The sequence below is a fragment of the Cervus elaphus genome, chromosome 22 (assembly GCF_910594005.1).
Source record: "Cervus elaphus chromosome 22, mCerEla1.1, whole genome shotgun sequence".
NCBI lineage: Eukaryota > Metazoa > Chordata > Mammalia > Artiodactyla > Cervidae > Cervus > Cervus elaphus.
The window spans coordinates 25458489-25474818 of NC_057836.1; the positions used below are offsets into that span (position 1 = coordinate 25458489).

Sequence of the window (16330 nt, forward strand, 5' to 3'; positions counted from 1 at the left end):
TAATCATCCTGGAAAAGGAAATCAAAACCACACTGAGATATCATGTCACACCTGATAACAGCTATTGTCAAAAAGGCAAGGGGTAACAAGCATTGGTAAGGATGTGGAGAAACGGGAACCCTTGTGCACTGTTAGTGGGAATGAAAACTGGTACAGCCAGTAAGGAAAACAGTTATGAAAGTTTCTCAAAAAACTGAAATAGAACTTTCATATGATTCAGCAGTCCCACTACTGAGTATAATCTTGAAGAAGATGAAATTAGGAATTCAAAGAGAATTCTGAACCTCAAAATTCACTGCAGCATTATTCATAATAACCAAGATATGGAAAGAACCTATGAGTCCATTACAGATGAGTAGATAAGGAACATGTGGTATGTGTGAATATACAATGGACTATTATTTGGTCATGTAAAGGAAGAATCCTGCCATTTGTGACAACATGGATAAACCTTGAAGACATTATGCTAAATGAAATAAGCCAGGCAGAGAAAGACAAACACCACTTGATATATGTGGTGTGTAAAAAAGAAAAAAATCAAATTCATAGAAACAGAGAATAAAAAAAGTGGTTGCCAGGGTTGGGGGATGGGAGAAATAGGGAGAGGTGGGTAAGAGGGTACAGACCTTCAGCCATAAATAAATAAGGTCTGAAGATCTAATGTAAAACGTGGGGACTACAATCAATAACATTGTATTATATAATTAAAACTTGCTAAGAGTAGAACAGAAATGTTTTCCACAACAGATAAATATGTGAGGTGACGGGTGTGTTAACTAAATAGATGGAGGGCAGGGAATCCTTTCACATTGTATACCTACATCAAATCACAATGATATAGACTTTAAAAAGCTCGTATTTTTATTTGTCAATACACTTCTACGAAACTGTAAGTAAAAAATAAAATAAAGAACAAATGGCTTAATTTAATTCAGTTTATCATTTCCGTAGGAGCGAGCACTGGCCGTAGATGATCAGGCCATTTTTATTAAACGCTATTATAAAGGGGAGAGTTGAAGAAACAAGAACCACCCACCCCTTCTGCCTGGCTCTGAGCATGACAGTGTGGTCAGACAGTGTGAAATCACTGGTTTTGAGAAGAACTGGGAATATTAGCAGGGAGGAGAGAAATGATGACAAGTCACTAACTGTGATGACTACACAACGCAGATCAGGCGGCTGCTGGTTTTGAGGAAGGAAAGAAGCTGAGTATCACCACCCATGTTTGCCACTCCTCATCACCTAGGCCTTTCAATTCAAAACAAAATCACCAGATCCTGAATCACCCAAGTCTTGTCCTGAGTGCCTCTACTATAGTTGCACTAAAGTATAATACAATCTCTCTTCTGGGGATGATTGCATTTTATGCATTGTTAAATCACCATTACTTCAGCCTCTTTTCCAACAAAATCTTAAGGCATAAAATCCCCAAGAACTGCTAGTAGGTGCTTTTCAGTTCCTTTTTTTCAAATGTCTGAATAAGTGCTCAAGCCATAAAATGGAAAATAGTTTACAATGGGAAAATGATAACTCATTACAAGGAAGAATTCTCAATAATTCTTTTAAAGATACTTATTCACTGAGAGTAGACAAACTTTTACACTGGAAGCCAGGACATATTACTCTCTCTTTAAATGCACAAAATGAAAGAGAACTCACAAAAGTGAATTTCTGAGGCATACATTATTAAATGGATAAATTTTCTTCTTTAAGATCTGAGGACTGTAAGCAAAAAATTTCTATGATTTGAAAGTACTCAGCTGTAACTATAGCAACAGCAAGTGTATCATAATTTCATGACTGATTACATTTTTTTTCCTCCAGAAAAGTTACCCTTTACGAGGAGGGAAAATTCATTGTGATGAGGTCTGAACTATAAAATACAGCTAGGGACATATGTCTGCTACACAGGGCCAAGAACTGTGAGGTCATCTTTTTAATCACGCAATTAGAGGGAAAGGCAGTTACAGAATTCACCCCAACCATTATCTGCAGCCAGAGGAAAAAACAGAGTAGAGAAAGATTATTTTCAGAGTAGTAATTTTGCCTTATTTATAAAATTTCAGAATTTAACTACTCTTTTATAACACTATGGCTATTGTCCAAAGAATTAATTTTAAGAAATTTAATTTATATAAATGTTTCTCCCTAAAAGTGAGGATTTACTTTGATTTGCTATTTCATTCCTCGATATCACAGTTGCCACACTGTAAATACCCACAGGGATCTGGGAAAATTAAGGAATTCAACAAAGGAAATGAACAGGACTTCGAGGAGGATCTAGCCATGAATTTTGTGTTTCTCCTTCCAACTAGACCTCATTTGTCTAACTCCTCGGGTTCCAATCATGCTATTTGATTTCGTTCCACTTTAAATGGTGTTTAATTTTCTGTCATTACAAGAGGAGTCATAGAAAAACTCATTTTTAAGGAATGTGAAGAGACAGCATACCCAATTTGAATCCCTCGATCCACTCTCCCAATAAATTACAGTCTAAAGTCTACCAAAGATCATAAAAGATACAATAAATTTTACGATCTCCTCAGGGTGTAATAGTGGTATAAGTCATCCTTTGGACCTAGGACTTGAGTCCAGCAGAAGCTCTGGCCTTCTAGCCAGGCTGATAGGACTTGGGAAGGCTTAGTATGAGGCCAAAAAATAAAATAAAGAAAGAAAGGAGGCATTCAGGAAAGAGCAGCTTGGAATAGGCTTAGAGGTCCTGGGTCCAAGGGACTGTCTTGAGGGTCTGATGTTGGGAAAGGAACATAAGAAAAATGAGCCCAGCCACAGCAAGGCATTTCCCTGATAAGGAGACAAAGTACAGAGTCCAAAAGACGGGATCATCAGGGCTCAAGAGCCCTGGCATGAAGGGCAGGGAGGAGAGCCAGCAGGCTGGGAGGGGTGATACCGACGGGATTCAGGCTTCACAGGGAAACAGAGCAACTGTCACCATGACAACGAGGTGAGAGGTATCTGAGAGCAGCAGGACATCGAGTCAGTGAGTCGAGGACAATCTTCAGGTCAATAAAGTGAGAACTCACCATCAGAATTACATGAGAATGCACAAATGACTGCACCTCCCTCAAAAGATGATGCCAAGGACGCCCCTGGTGGCTCAATGGATGCGAATCCGCCCGCTTGCCAGGACAGGGGACACCACTTCCATCCCTGGTCTGGGAAGATCCCACGTGCGGCAGGGCAACTAAGCCCCTGTGCCACAACTACTGAACCCTCCCGCCTCAACTGCTGAAGCCGGTGCTCCCCAACAGGAGAAGCCACCGCGATGAGAAGCCCCTGTAACGCGATGAAGGGCAGCCCCCGCTCACCACCCTAGAGAAAGTCTGCACAAGCATTAAAGACGCAGTGCAGCCAAAAATTAACAAATGTGTTTAAAAAAAAAAAAAAAGATGATGCTGAAAGACAACCTCTGTGGATAATCTCTTTGTTTCTTGCTTGCGATGATGTTCTGCTGCGTTTGCCACAGACTCATTCAGTTGAAAGAGATCTGGCTCCACGGATGATCCCATGAAGTTCAGCATCGGGGGCTCCCAACCACTGCGGAATCGCGGGACGTATGGTGGAATAAACTGTTCTTTTGGCCACTCTGCTCTGTGGGAGGACATTAAGACAGGTGAACAGTCTTAAGAAATTAAGAAATGCTTCTATGCTCAAAATGACCTTCAGTAAGGCTGGCCACACACACACAAAAACGAAAACAACAACAAAAACAATTCACACCTAGTCTGCCCTCTTTCCATCCAAACAGAGAACCTTACATGTTTATGCTTATATTTAATGGTGATACATGAAAGGAAGGCCAAGTTCTACTCCATGATCTGCTTCTGCGACATTGCCTTAATGCTCCATCAACTCAACTTTTAACATGGATATAGGTCTTTGACAATTTGAGGAAAGAATGCAAAGCTAGAAGTGTGATGAGTACTTAGTGCATAAGGTTCTCCAAGCATCTAAAGCAGTTTCTGATCTTCATCTTATTCATTCCCCTCCCATCACCATGATACTTTCTGAAATATATTTTTCAAAGGAGAAACAGCAGACAACATTCTTAAGGCTCATGACTTTCTAAGTTATGAAGTCTCCTAAAATGAAGCAGATTACCGATTTTATATATTAAATGGATCAGCTAGATTTTCATCAGTAAAATCAAGTGAGGTCTATCTGTAATAAAATCATGATCCATTCATTACTTAATAACTCTGAGACTTATTCCTGCAAGCTTCTAATCACTTATGAACCACAACAACTAAATGGAGAGACATTATTAAATTCTGCTAAAATATGTTGTTTATGTTTCACACATGACTTAATTCTTCAGGTTGTATTTCTACTATGATGAAGTGAGCTATCATTCAGATTGTTATGTACCTTTATGATTCTTTTTTTATCTTTGTGAGTTTTTAAGTCAGCATATTCATTTCCTAATACTCTAAATAATCAGAATAGGAAATGACCATTTTCTCAAGTCAAAAGCTAACAATATGAGTTCCTTTCGATGTAGTTTTCCTAGTAGTCATTAATTTTCTCATTTTGAGGTAGAACCCAAGACAAACTAAAAAGCCTAGACTATTTTACTACTATGAGGTCTGATAAATTGAATAAAGTTTAGAGAAAAAAATGAAAAGACCTCTACCTATGCTTACCACAAAATCATAATCTACATAAATCTAATAGATTTAAGAAATCTATTTAACCAGTTTTTACATAGTATGAGATATATAATACATTCTATATTAATATATAATAATATGCATAAACTAATTTAGATAATATTTTCAATATAAAAGCAGCAACAGCAGTGCTCTTTAAGAATCTTCTGCTTGGTAAACCACTTCACGTGTAAAGCATATTCCAACACAAGCAGTTGCCAAAGTCCAAAATCTAAGTGGGAAGGGTTTAGATATATTTCAATAGAAAAAAGGAGAAAAAGATATGAATTGGTCCATTACTTTTAGGCTAGTCTAAAAGCCTTAGGAAGACAAACTTCCAAGTGATCATATGAATGATTTACTCTACGCAGGGAGATTAATACAAAGACTGGAATAAATGAGGCGAGAAGACATTATTTAATCACATGTAATGAAATGAGAATCACATGTAATGAAATGAGAAATATTTTTGAAACTTGCTTGGCCCAGCAAACTCGAATCCTGCAGTTGATGATTTCTTTTCCACAGTCACCTTACTGACAAAACATAATTGTAAAATCATTCCCTCCTCTTTTCCATGTCGTCCACCACCACAGTTCTTGTCTCAGGGAATGCTGATTAATAAGGAACCTCTATAGTTGCATTACTGTCCCAAGGGTCCTCGTGCCTTGGGTGGATTTTGTCCACGTCACTACTAGACTAAATGACCAGACTGACCTTTGAGAGGTGTGGCTGTGTACGTGTCACACTCCCATTCACAGAGCTACTGGTTCTCCTTAACATGGCACTGGGAGCCTTCGGACCAGCCTTGCTTGTCTCTGTAAACCTCATTCACCACCAATCTTCCACCCCCTGTTCTCCACACTCCTCTACAACCCAGATCTATACTCCAGCTAATTCCACACTCATATTCCATTCTCTTGACTGCCTGCTTCATGCCTTCACTCATGCCACTCTCTCAACTGGACAGGCCCTTTCCCTGACACATGTCTGGGGAAATCCTACTAAGCCTGTTGAAAGGCACCTAAGCAAAACAACTATGAACATCTACTCCAGGACCAGACTGCCTAGGTTCGCAGCCTAGCTCTGCCACTTATGAGTTGTTCGGCTTTGGGAAAATTACTTAATCTCTCTTTGCCCTAGTTTCCTCACCTGTAAAATAGGCAGAATACAGGGACCTATGTAAAGTGCATGGTAGAGTGCCTAGCAAACACTATATGGACACATATGATTATACACATGTATAACTGGTGTTATCATCTGATGATTTTAAATGCCAGCCCTTCTATGGAAGATCCCCTGGAGAAGGGAATGACAATCCACTCTAGTACTCTTTCCTGGAGAATTGCATGGACAGAGGAGTCTGGTGGGCTATACAGTCCATGGGGTCATGAAGAGTCGGACGTGACTGAACATGACAAACACACGGCTTCTTTGAAAGCTAACTGCTTTCCTCTGCAAACAGTCTTCCTGACGGCTCCATCTTGCCAAGTGACAGTTTTAATGAGTTTCTCCTAGGACTCATCACCTTACACTTCTGACTTCTCCACTAGACCTCCAGCTTTTTAAGAATTTAGGCCTTCTCATCTATAACATCTACTCCTTCAAACATAGAAGGTTTTAATGAAATAGCTCACTAGATTTGTGTACTAAACAAACAACACTTAAAAGTTATTATAGGTGTGCTGTCCTTAGTCATTCAGTCCTGTCTGACTCTTTGCGACCCCATGGACTGTAGCCCACCAAGCTCCTCTGTCCATGGAATTCTCCAGGCCAGAACACTGGAGTGGGTAGCCGTTTGCTTCTCTGGGGCATCTTCCCAAGCCAGGGATCGAACCCAGGTCTCCCGCATGGCAGGCGGATTCTTTACCATCTGAGCCAACAGGGAAGCCCTAGTAAATGTGCTGTGCTGTGCTTTAAAAAAGTTATTATAGGTATTCGATGCTAAACACGTACGTATGTTTACCTGGTTTTCATCCAAGAGTCTCCCAGTGACATCCACAGCTGCCTCTCATCGGCACTGACCGTGTAATTTAAGAAATCGATGGTGTCCTTCGTCAGCAGGGGGCTGAGCACTGAACCGGCCAGCTCAGGACCTCCTGTTGCCTGCACCACCTAAAGTGGCAACAAATCACTTTTTAGCAAGAAGATGATGATTATATGTACATTTTCAAAATGTGTAGATTTAAAAAAAAACATGAAAAAAACAAGTGGTCTTTATACACTCCAATTAAATCTTGATGCAGATCAACCTGCCCAGCCCAATGGTGACTAATAATTTAAAATGAAAAGTTAACAGTTTAACAGTTTTCACAGAATCTGTCTATTGGCTTCACATGACTGTACATTCCCTGGAAAATATTCATGGTTACCCAGAGAAATCTCAGTCAGATGGTTTAACTATTGCTGCCTTTTAATATATATATATATATATGTCTTTACTGGAAAATCTATTATGCCAAACTTGAGAAATACAGTTCTCGAAATGAATACGCTAGGGAGAAACAAGGCTTGAGTTAACAGTCTATGACTGTGCCTATAAAGACATACAAAAATAAAGGGATTCAGAGGGAAAGGTGAGAGAAGAGAAATGGTCTTCTGAATCTACGGTATTGCTTCCCAGAATTTAATTCAAGGGAATGCCCTGATATAAAATAGATATCTTCATGATTAACAAATGCGAATAAACAGGTGCAACTTTCTGATAAGCAAAATGATGATAAGTAGATGTCTGAAATCTGCTCCAATGTTACTTCTAAGGGGCTGTTTCCTGGCTAAAGAATGGTAATCTCCTAGAGCAGAAACCAGAGCCCTTTTATAAAAATCTCACCTTCCCGGAGATATGGCACAAGAATAAAGGGATCTTTTTTTGAACGGCGCCAGACCAAGAGTCAATTTCTCTCCAGTCATCCTCGTGTGCTGAGCCTGCCAAGCTGTTTTATGTCTGTGTCTCTGCACATGCTGGTTCCCAGCACCCCCAGAAGGCCCTTCCTCCTCATTTTAGAACTCTGCTCGGGTCCCACCTCTTCTGAGAAGCCCTTCCTAACCCCACAGTATAACTCTGATGCACCCTGGGGACCGCAAGTATGCATATCAGTCACACATTTCACTGTAACATGGACCTTATTTTTCAGTTCTCCTCCCTTGAGAACATGGACAAAAGTTTATCTGACTTTGAACTGCAGAAGACACAAGGTTAGGGGAATGAATGAGAATGCATGAAAGAAAAGATGAAGGATGAGGGAGGTAGGCAGACTCTTATTTGAGAACAAAACCTACCATGACAGCCTGGCACAGGGAAGTTTAAACTTCCAAGCCCTAGAACCTCTAATAAATAGGTAGCAATGACTAAGAGGGAAAGTAAGTAAGTAAAGAAACACTAAAATCTTTGGTTTAACAGTGGGAATAGGGAAGGGAACAAAAGAAAGTAAATGAAAGGCATGGGCCAAAGCCCCCTCTTACGAATGTAAGTAGGCATGTGTGCACATGTATGTGCTGTGGGTATGCTTGCATGGACATGCTGAGGACAGAGGGAGGTACCCACCAAGTCTTACGGTTTAATCAAATGTCTTTGTTTAAATTGGAGTATAATTGCTTTACAGTGTTACGATAGTTTCTGCTATACAACAAAGTGAACGTGTATACATGTCTCCCCTCCCTCCGAGCCTCCCTCCCACCCAGCCCACCCCTCTAGGTCACCACAGAGCTCTGGGCTGAGCTCCCTGCGCCACACAGCAAGCTCCCCGCTCGCTATCTATTGTGCACATCGTAACTCACAGGGTTGAAAACTACAGAATTTTGTCTGGCTGGTAGCAGGCACTGAATAAATGCACCTATCCATTTCTCTTGTCTAAATAAAATGTCTGTGACTCAGTAGGCAGCACACTGGATGAAGCAACTGAAGCGTTATGTTTGGGAGACCGTTAATAAGGAGTCATTTTTGAGAAATGAAAATATAAAATAAATCAGTGTTTTCAGATGCATAGCCTGATTACAAAGACTAATTTTTGTATGTTAGGGAAACCAGTCCCATTATTTTGTAGCTCTGTTCCGTGTAATGTCTAGATACCTACTTACGATCTGTGAAAGACTGTGAACAGAATCAAAGGAGATGGCAAAAACTGCTTTCTAAACAATACTTCCTAACACTCGAACTAAGATAGTTTCAAACGTGTTGAAGAATAAAGAATAAAAATTTTGTTAATGACCTAGAATCAGTTTCTTTGCATGTGGAGAGCCTTGATCCAATTTTTAAAAGTGCTTAAAAAGCAAGAATTATTCAACAATAACTAGGCAAGTAGAAATCAGATGCTCTATTTATAGCAACAACATAGGGACACGTTCATAAATTATTGATGTAGCCTTGAACTTTCATCTTCCAACTGCTTATCACCCAGTTCTGAAATTCATGTTGATAAGGTTACTTACTTTTCTATGTTTGTAAAGCCGTATTCATTTCTTATTCTACTTTAGGTCTTGTCTAGTTACCCTTGGGGAAAGAAGAATGAGGTGTATTCCTTTTTGTTACCTGGATTCTTTTTCTCATTTTTTTCTGACATTCAGGCAAAACCTATGAGAAATGCTTGAATTTGCTCCATTTTTTATAAAGACTGAAGAACTCAGTGGCCACGGTCTTCATATGCTCTAAATCAAATTAGTGAAATTTATCTGCTTCATAGTTACCATTCTTACCCTTTAAAAAAAGATCTCAGAAATAACACACAGAGCAGTCACATATCACTAACAATTATCATTATTGCTATTGTTATTCTAGAAAGCAATCATTCGCTCTTTTGACAGGATGAACCATTCAAAACCACTCCATCAAACAGAAAACTGTCCTTCTAGAGAGGTATTTAAAAGAAAGAGATTCTGTCTTCTCGCCGGGACTCCCTCACTTGCCCTCCCCACAAAAAGAGGAATGACATCAAATGTGTGGTCTTATACTGTATCTTAGAAAAGAGTGATTTGTAGCCCAGTCTCTTTTGGGACCTGTCTGTATGAAAAGCTAACAACTGTTCCATCTGCTTTCTGTTGCCATGCTTTTCTTAAATCTCAGTGCTTTTCTTTGAGCCCTCAAATATTATTTCAGCTAATTTTCTTAGTTGTCCAGGAGGATAAGACAGTGGTACACGCTAGCTTGGAAAACCCACTATTACATAGTTTGTAAATATAAGAAAGAGAAAATGGGAAGGAAAGTATATTACTGTACCTATTTCATTAATTGTATAAGAAAAGACCACACCTGGGTATGGAAAATCTAGAAGATGAAAATGTGTATCTTGGATCCTGGCCTAAGACACAAGTGGTATTACCGTTTGCTGGATAAAATCATGGAAATATCCAGCTTCTTCATAAAGTGACTGTTCCCAATGCACCATTTTGTTAGCTTCAAAAATTACACCTTATATAAAAATATACTTTTTACAAAAATACAAGAAGGGGAGTTTTCTGCAGGAAAACCTGTGTTATGAATATATCACTATACCTGGCATGTATGGGCCTTCAAAGACTGCTAACTATCCCCTAGTATCCATTCTCTCTTCTTACTTCTAAAAAGAGAAGTCCCTACATTTTAGATGGACTCATAGCTGCTCCAGTGGAGATGCCATGCCTCTGGTGTTAGGCATGGCCATATGAGTAAGTTCACACCATTTGGATAATGCCAGTAACTGTTTAAGCTCAGTTACCTTCTTAAAATTATTTTTCTTTGCCATTGTATGACTGTTACAAGGAAATGGAGGTAAGTCAGCTTCCACATCAGAAATGCCTAGCTTGAGTATCTCAATTCCTCCTCTTGCAAACATTTTCTTCATTTGGCTTCTAGAATATCTACCATGATACTCCTGTTTTTCTTCTCCTGATTTCCTGTTTATTCTCACTTTTTTGCTGATTCTTCTCACTCTTTTATCACTGAACCTACCTAAGGCTCCATCACCCCTTCTTCTTTTTTATTTATCATCATTTCCTTGGTGGCACCATCCAATTTCATGGCCTTGTATGAAGAGGATCTTCACAGTTATAACTCTAGCCTGATTTCTCCATTGAACCCCAGATTCATACATTCAACTACCAATTCAAATTTCTCCATCTGGACATAACTCAGTTTTGACACTGTCTAAAGAAAATTCCTTACCGCCTGCTAAAAACCCATTTTACTCACAGTCTTCCCCATCTCAGTTAATAATTAGTCCATTCTTTCAGTCTTAAGCCAGAACTGTGGAGACGTCTTGGACTCCTACACAACACTTACAATCTGCCAGCAACTCCTGTTGCTTCTGTTTAATAACAAGAATCACACTTCTCACCACCTCCAATGTTACTTGGTGGCAACTACATAATCTCCCATCAGGATTATTTCCAGGGCCACCTCAGTCCCTTCCTCCCTCAAATTTCTAAACACTGCAGCCAAAGCAATCCTTTTCTACTGAAAATCCTCCAAAGGTGTCAAAGGTTTCACAATCATCTGTGAAGACCAATAGAATATGTCCTCCTGTTTGCTGACCTCATCTCCCTCTGGTAGAGCTCCCTCTTATTCCATTCAAGTGACAATACCCATTTCTCCCAAGAACAGGATTTACATGTACCGTCTCGGAGCATCAACATTAGCTGTTTTCTGCCTGGGAAGTCTCTTCCTTCCGAAATCCACATGACTCATTCCTTACTTCATTTCCTCAAATGATACCTTTTCAGTGAGTCGTTCCCTTAAACAACCCTATTCAAAAAAGTGTAATACTTCACAACACACACACACACACACACACACACACACACACACGGCACTCCCTGTCTCCTCTGTATTTTTCCACACAGGTTTATTTTGAGTGAATTATTTACACATTTTTCAGATTATTGGCTGCCACTCCACAGTACAACGTAAGTTCCCATAAGAATTTATGTGTTCATGGTCCGAAAGGATACAAACACCCCAATGTTCACTGCAGCACTGTTTATAACAGCCAAGACATGGAAGCAACCTAAACATCCACTGACAGAGGAATGGATAAAGAAGATGAGGTACAGTGGAATATTACCTAACCATTAATAAGAATGAAATAATGCCATTTGCAACAACATGGATGGCCCTACAGACTACCATTCTGATTGAAGTCAAAGAAGAAGAAATATTGTATTACAACCCTTAAATGTGGAATCTAAAAGGAAATGATACAAATGAACTTATTTACAAAATAGAAACAGACTCTCAGGCTTAGAGAATCAATGTATGGCTGCCAGGAGGGAAGAGGAGGAGGAAGGGACAGTTAGGTAGTTTGGGATGGACATGTATACACTGCTATATTTAAAATGCTTAACAACAAGGACATACTGTATAGCCCAGGGAACCCTGCTCAATGGTATGTGGCAGCCCGGATGGGAGGGGGGCTTGGGGGAGAATGGATACACACGTGGGTATGACTAATAAGCCCCTTTGCTGTCCACTTGAAACTATCACAACATTGTTAATTGGCTGTATTCCAATACAAATTAAAAAGGTTAAAAAAAGAATTTATGTGCTTTGTTATTGATGAGCTACCAATAATGCCAAGCATGTAGCAGGCTCTCAGTTAATGTTTGCTGAATAAATAAATGAACGAACAAGTGATTGAATCAGATGCAGCTCAGGAGATGGAGAACATCTCACTGAAAGAAATCTGGATCTCTGGATAACTTCATAGAGCAAAGCTGTCAGCATTGGACTCCTCATGTCTAGCCTGTTTTGAGAGAAATAAAACTTTCTATATTGTTCAAGTCATTTATGCTGTATACTAGTATATACTGAAACACAGGCATTCAATAAATCTTTCCTTTTTCTCATCTTCTTAGTTCTGTCAAAGACATCAGTTTCCTCAGCTATAAATTAAGTATTTGGACTAGGCAATTTCTACGTTTCTTTTCAGTTCAGTTCAGTCGCTCAGTCATGTCTGATTCTTTGAGAACCCATGAACCGCAGCATACTAGGCCTCCCTGTCCATCACCAACTCCCAGAGTTTACCCAAACTCATGTCCATTGAGTCGGTGATGCCTTCCAACCATCTCATCCTCTGTCTTCCCCTTCTCTGCCTGCCCTCAACCTTTCCCAGCATCAGGGTCTTTTCAAATGAGTCAGCTCTTCACATCAGGTGGCCAAAGTATTGGAGTTTCAGCTTCAACATCAGTCCTTCCAATGAACACTCAGGACCGATCTTTAGGATGGACTGGTTGGATCTCCTTGCAGTCCAAGGGACTCTCAAGAGTCTTCTCCAACACCACAGTTCAAAAGCGCTCAAATTCTTCAGCACTCAGCTTTTTTTATAGCCCAACTCTCATATACATACATGACCACTGGAAAAACCATAGCCTTGACTAGACGGACCTTTGTTGACTAAGTGATGTCTCTGCTTTTTAATATGCTGTCTAGGTTGGTCATAACTTTCCTTCCAAGGGGTAACCGTCTTTTAATTTCAAGACTGCAATCACCATCTGCAGTGATTTTAGAGCCCCCAAAAATAAAGTCAGCCACTGTTTTCCCATCTATTTGCCATGAAGTGATGGGACCGGATGCCATGATCTTAGTTTTCTGAATGTTGAGCTTTAAGCCAACTTTGTCACTCTCCTCTTTCACTTTCATCAAGAGGCTCTTTAGCTCTTCTTTTAGGCTTTCAAATTTCACATCATCAATGTCTACAGCAGACGCCAAAAGAAATAGTACCCAAGCAAGGCAATGAAGAAAAACTGTCTAGATAATCTAAACAGCTATGTGGGGTTGAAAAAACGCTAAGAATAATTACTTTCTGAAATTAACAAAATCTTACCATATTTAATGGAGTGAATAAAAAGTGAACCAAATCTGCAGCACTAGGATTCTGGATGTGAGATTTCAATTTGGCCTGTAAGATTAAAAAAGCAGGCAAATACATTACTACAATGTAATCAGGCCAAAGACAGACATTCAAAAAGGTTCAATACAGACCCAAAAGAAGAAGTTTTGCTACTAGTTTCACCTTTGGAATCTTAATTAGCAAGCACTGAATTAGACTAGGAGAATTTCATTTTAAAAATTAGAGTCATCCTTTTTTGATCAAGTCTCTTAGAAGTGTAAGTTTTACAATCTGCTATTCTAATTAAAGGCAAATAAAAACACATACAAAAAAAATCCACAATAACAGTGTAATCTCTTAATTTGATCAGGTACATCCTGGCTAGACTCTGATCTCTTCCGTTTGTTGCTTCTAATCGTACATAAATAAATTTCACTTACCAGAAGGTTAAATCCATGTTTAAACTTTTGGAAACAGTCCACAAATGCATCAGGAGGTGGAGGTTTTGCCCGCAGTGTTAAAACACCCTCTAAAGAATGAAATAGGAGAAGGGGGTAGATGAGAGCAAAGTTCCAAGAAAACTTATTCAATGAAAAGAAAACACATTTCTGTTTGTAAAGTTTGATGATCACATCAGATATCATGCTACCTAGTTACCTTCCCATTTCTCATAGACTGACTATAACAAATTAAGATGACCCAACCTTTGAAATGGATTCCTGTACCCTTAGGCACTACCAGATTACTCATCAGGTTCCATAAATTTATACTGCAGCCCTTCTACATGCTAATCACTGTGTTTATCACCGTGAAGACTATAAAAATGCCTAAGTTGTGTAAGTTACACATCCTACTCCTAAGGCCCTAAAAATCCGTAGACAATATGAATCAGATAAGTAATAGAGATGTGTCAACTGAGGCTACAAAGAGACTACAGATGAGGAAATGTGTACTTAAAGATGTGTTCTGGGAAAAGCAGTTTTTAGATGGGATTTGAAAAGTTTGTTCCAGGGCAGTTTGGTAAGAAAAATATCATGATTGAATAAAAGCAGCATTAGCAAAACCATGGAAAAAGGAAATAGTCTCTACATGAAACAACAAACAGAAAAGCAAAGACACACAAGAATGGAAAAATAGATCAAGGTGTGACTGTGAATGACCTTGACTGCCAGGGTGAGGAGTGTGACTTACATAAAGCAATAGAACATGGGATTAACAAGCTTTTCAGCAGAAAAAAATGAAGTAACTGCCTTACAGCTTTAAGAAGAATGTCCTCACAAAACGGAAGACTAGAGGCTTGAAGGTTACTTAGAAAGCTGGGTAAAAAAATGAGGTGCCGTGAAGCAGCTGCTGGATATGAAACCGAAAAGGGAAAAAAACTATACAAGAGAGGCTGAAAAAATAAAATCAATGTTGGTTATCAACTAGAGAAGGGACTCACAAAAAAATCTATGGTTCTGAATTTGGATGACCAAGAAGACGGCATACCCTTTGTAAGGAGTACAAGAGCAGCAAGTACCTCAGAAAGCCATAATGCTGAGTTTCAGAATATATGAGGGAAAGTGTATCCACACACACACTTCTAGAAGACAGGTCTACTGTCATATGCTTACGATGTAGACAGAACTAGAGCAAGATGTGGAAGTCATGTGTAATGAAAAGAACATTTACTCTTCTCTTATATATTTCAATCTATACCATCTTGTTACAAAATTATAATTTTATATACCTTGAGGTCATTTTAAATAACTGAACTGCAGCATATGTAAAAACTGCTTGAAGGTGACCTGAACATACTGTTTGGAGTTTTGTGATAAAAAATTAAAATCCATTGACATTTTTAACTATTTTAATGAGAAGAGTCAATTCTTTAATTTAACAAAGTAACGAGGTTCTATATTTATAGTAAAATAAATTTAAATATGAGAAGAATGGTGCTATGACTTTCTTTAACAGACATTATCTTTACAATGTCTAACAAAAACTATAGACAGATGGCCACTATTGAATGAGTCTCTAATTAATTTAGGAAGAATGTCTTAGAGTCTTTCTTTACTGTAGCCAAATTGGGACCAAAGGTGCTATTCCCCAGGTTTATTGTGCTCTCCGCCTACATCACTGGTTCTCTCAAGACCAGAAAAGGGACCTTGGTCTCTGGTCAATGAGTCCTGTTTAACAACTCTGAAGTGCCAGCTCTGCCTAGCCCTGGCATTCTGAATGGTTCTTTAGAAGGTTAAGAAAATCCAACTTACCTCCTGGCCCTTTCTTTTTACCTTTCTTAGCTTTCTTCCTTTTAGAAAGTTCAGTAAACGCTTCAGCTGCTTTTTGGAGTTTTGTGATAAAAAATTCAATGTCATCCAAAATGTGGTTTAAGATTTGCTGAAATTAGAAATTACAGAATAAGCTATAAAGCAGAAGAAAACTATTTTTGCCTTAGCTTTACACCGTGAAGGAAGATGAGAAAGTTTAAAAGAAAGAAAGAAAGAAAAGAAAAAGGAACACTTCCCACATATAAATTTCAAGTTTATCACTAATTCTAAGAAAAAGTATTCAACTAAGTATACCTGTGGCTAAAGTCTAACATTTACATTTTTATTTAGTTTTACCTTATTCTATTTTCAATATCATAAAGAAAACATTCAAAATATTTATTCAGATTATTAACTATTTTCAATTACTCTAATTTTCTCATTGTGTTCTTCCCGCATAAAGTTGGCGGGGGGGGATTCTAAAGAAACAGTTTGTTAGAATAGCACCAGCATTTCAGTTTTTCTAATAAATTTCCTAATAAAGCAAGGACAATATTATTTTTCAGGACTAAGGGTATATAGAATGTTGTGATAACCTAACACACACATTGATAAT

At 38.8% G+C, this 16330-nt stretch overlaps 1 protein-coding gene across 9 annotated transcripts in view; it reads right to left on the bottom strand.

Moving 5' to 3' along the window:
- EPS8 (epidermal growth factor receptor pathway substrate 8) overlaps positions 1 to 16330 on the bottom strand; it is a 199593-nt gene that overhangs the window by 29728 nt on the left and 153535 nt on the right. For all 9 annotated transcript variants that reach the window (XM_043882575.1, XM_043882568.1, XM_043882570.1 and 6 more), the window contains 5 exons: positions 15718 to 15844; positions 13906 to 13994; positions 13460 to 13534; positions 6634 to 6782; positions 3426 to 3609 (listed from right to left, as the gene is read on the bottom strand). In XM_043882575.1, the coding sequence (XP_043738510.1) occupies positions 3426 to 3609; positions 6634 to 6782; positions 13460 to 13534; positions 13906 to 13994; positions 15718 to 15844 (624 nt within the window). The remainder of the gene's footprint in view (positions 1 to 3425; positions 3610 to 6633; positions 6783 to 13459; positions 13535 to 13905; positions 13995 to 15717; positions 15845 to 16330) is intronic.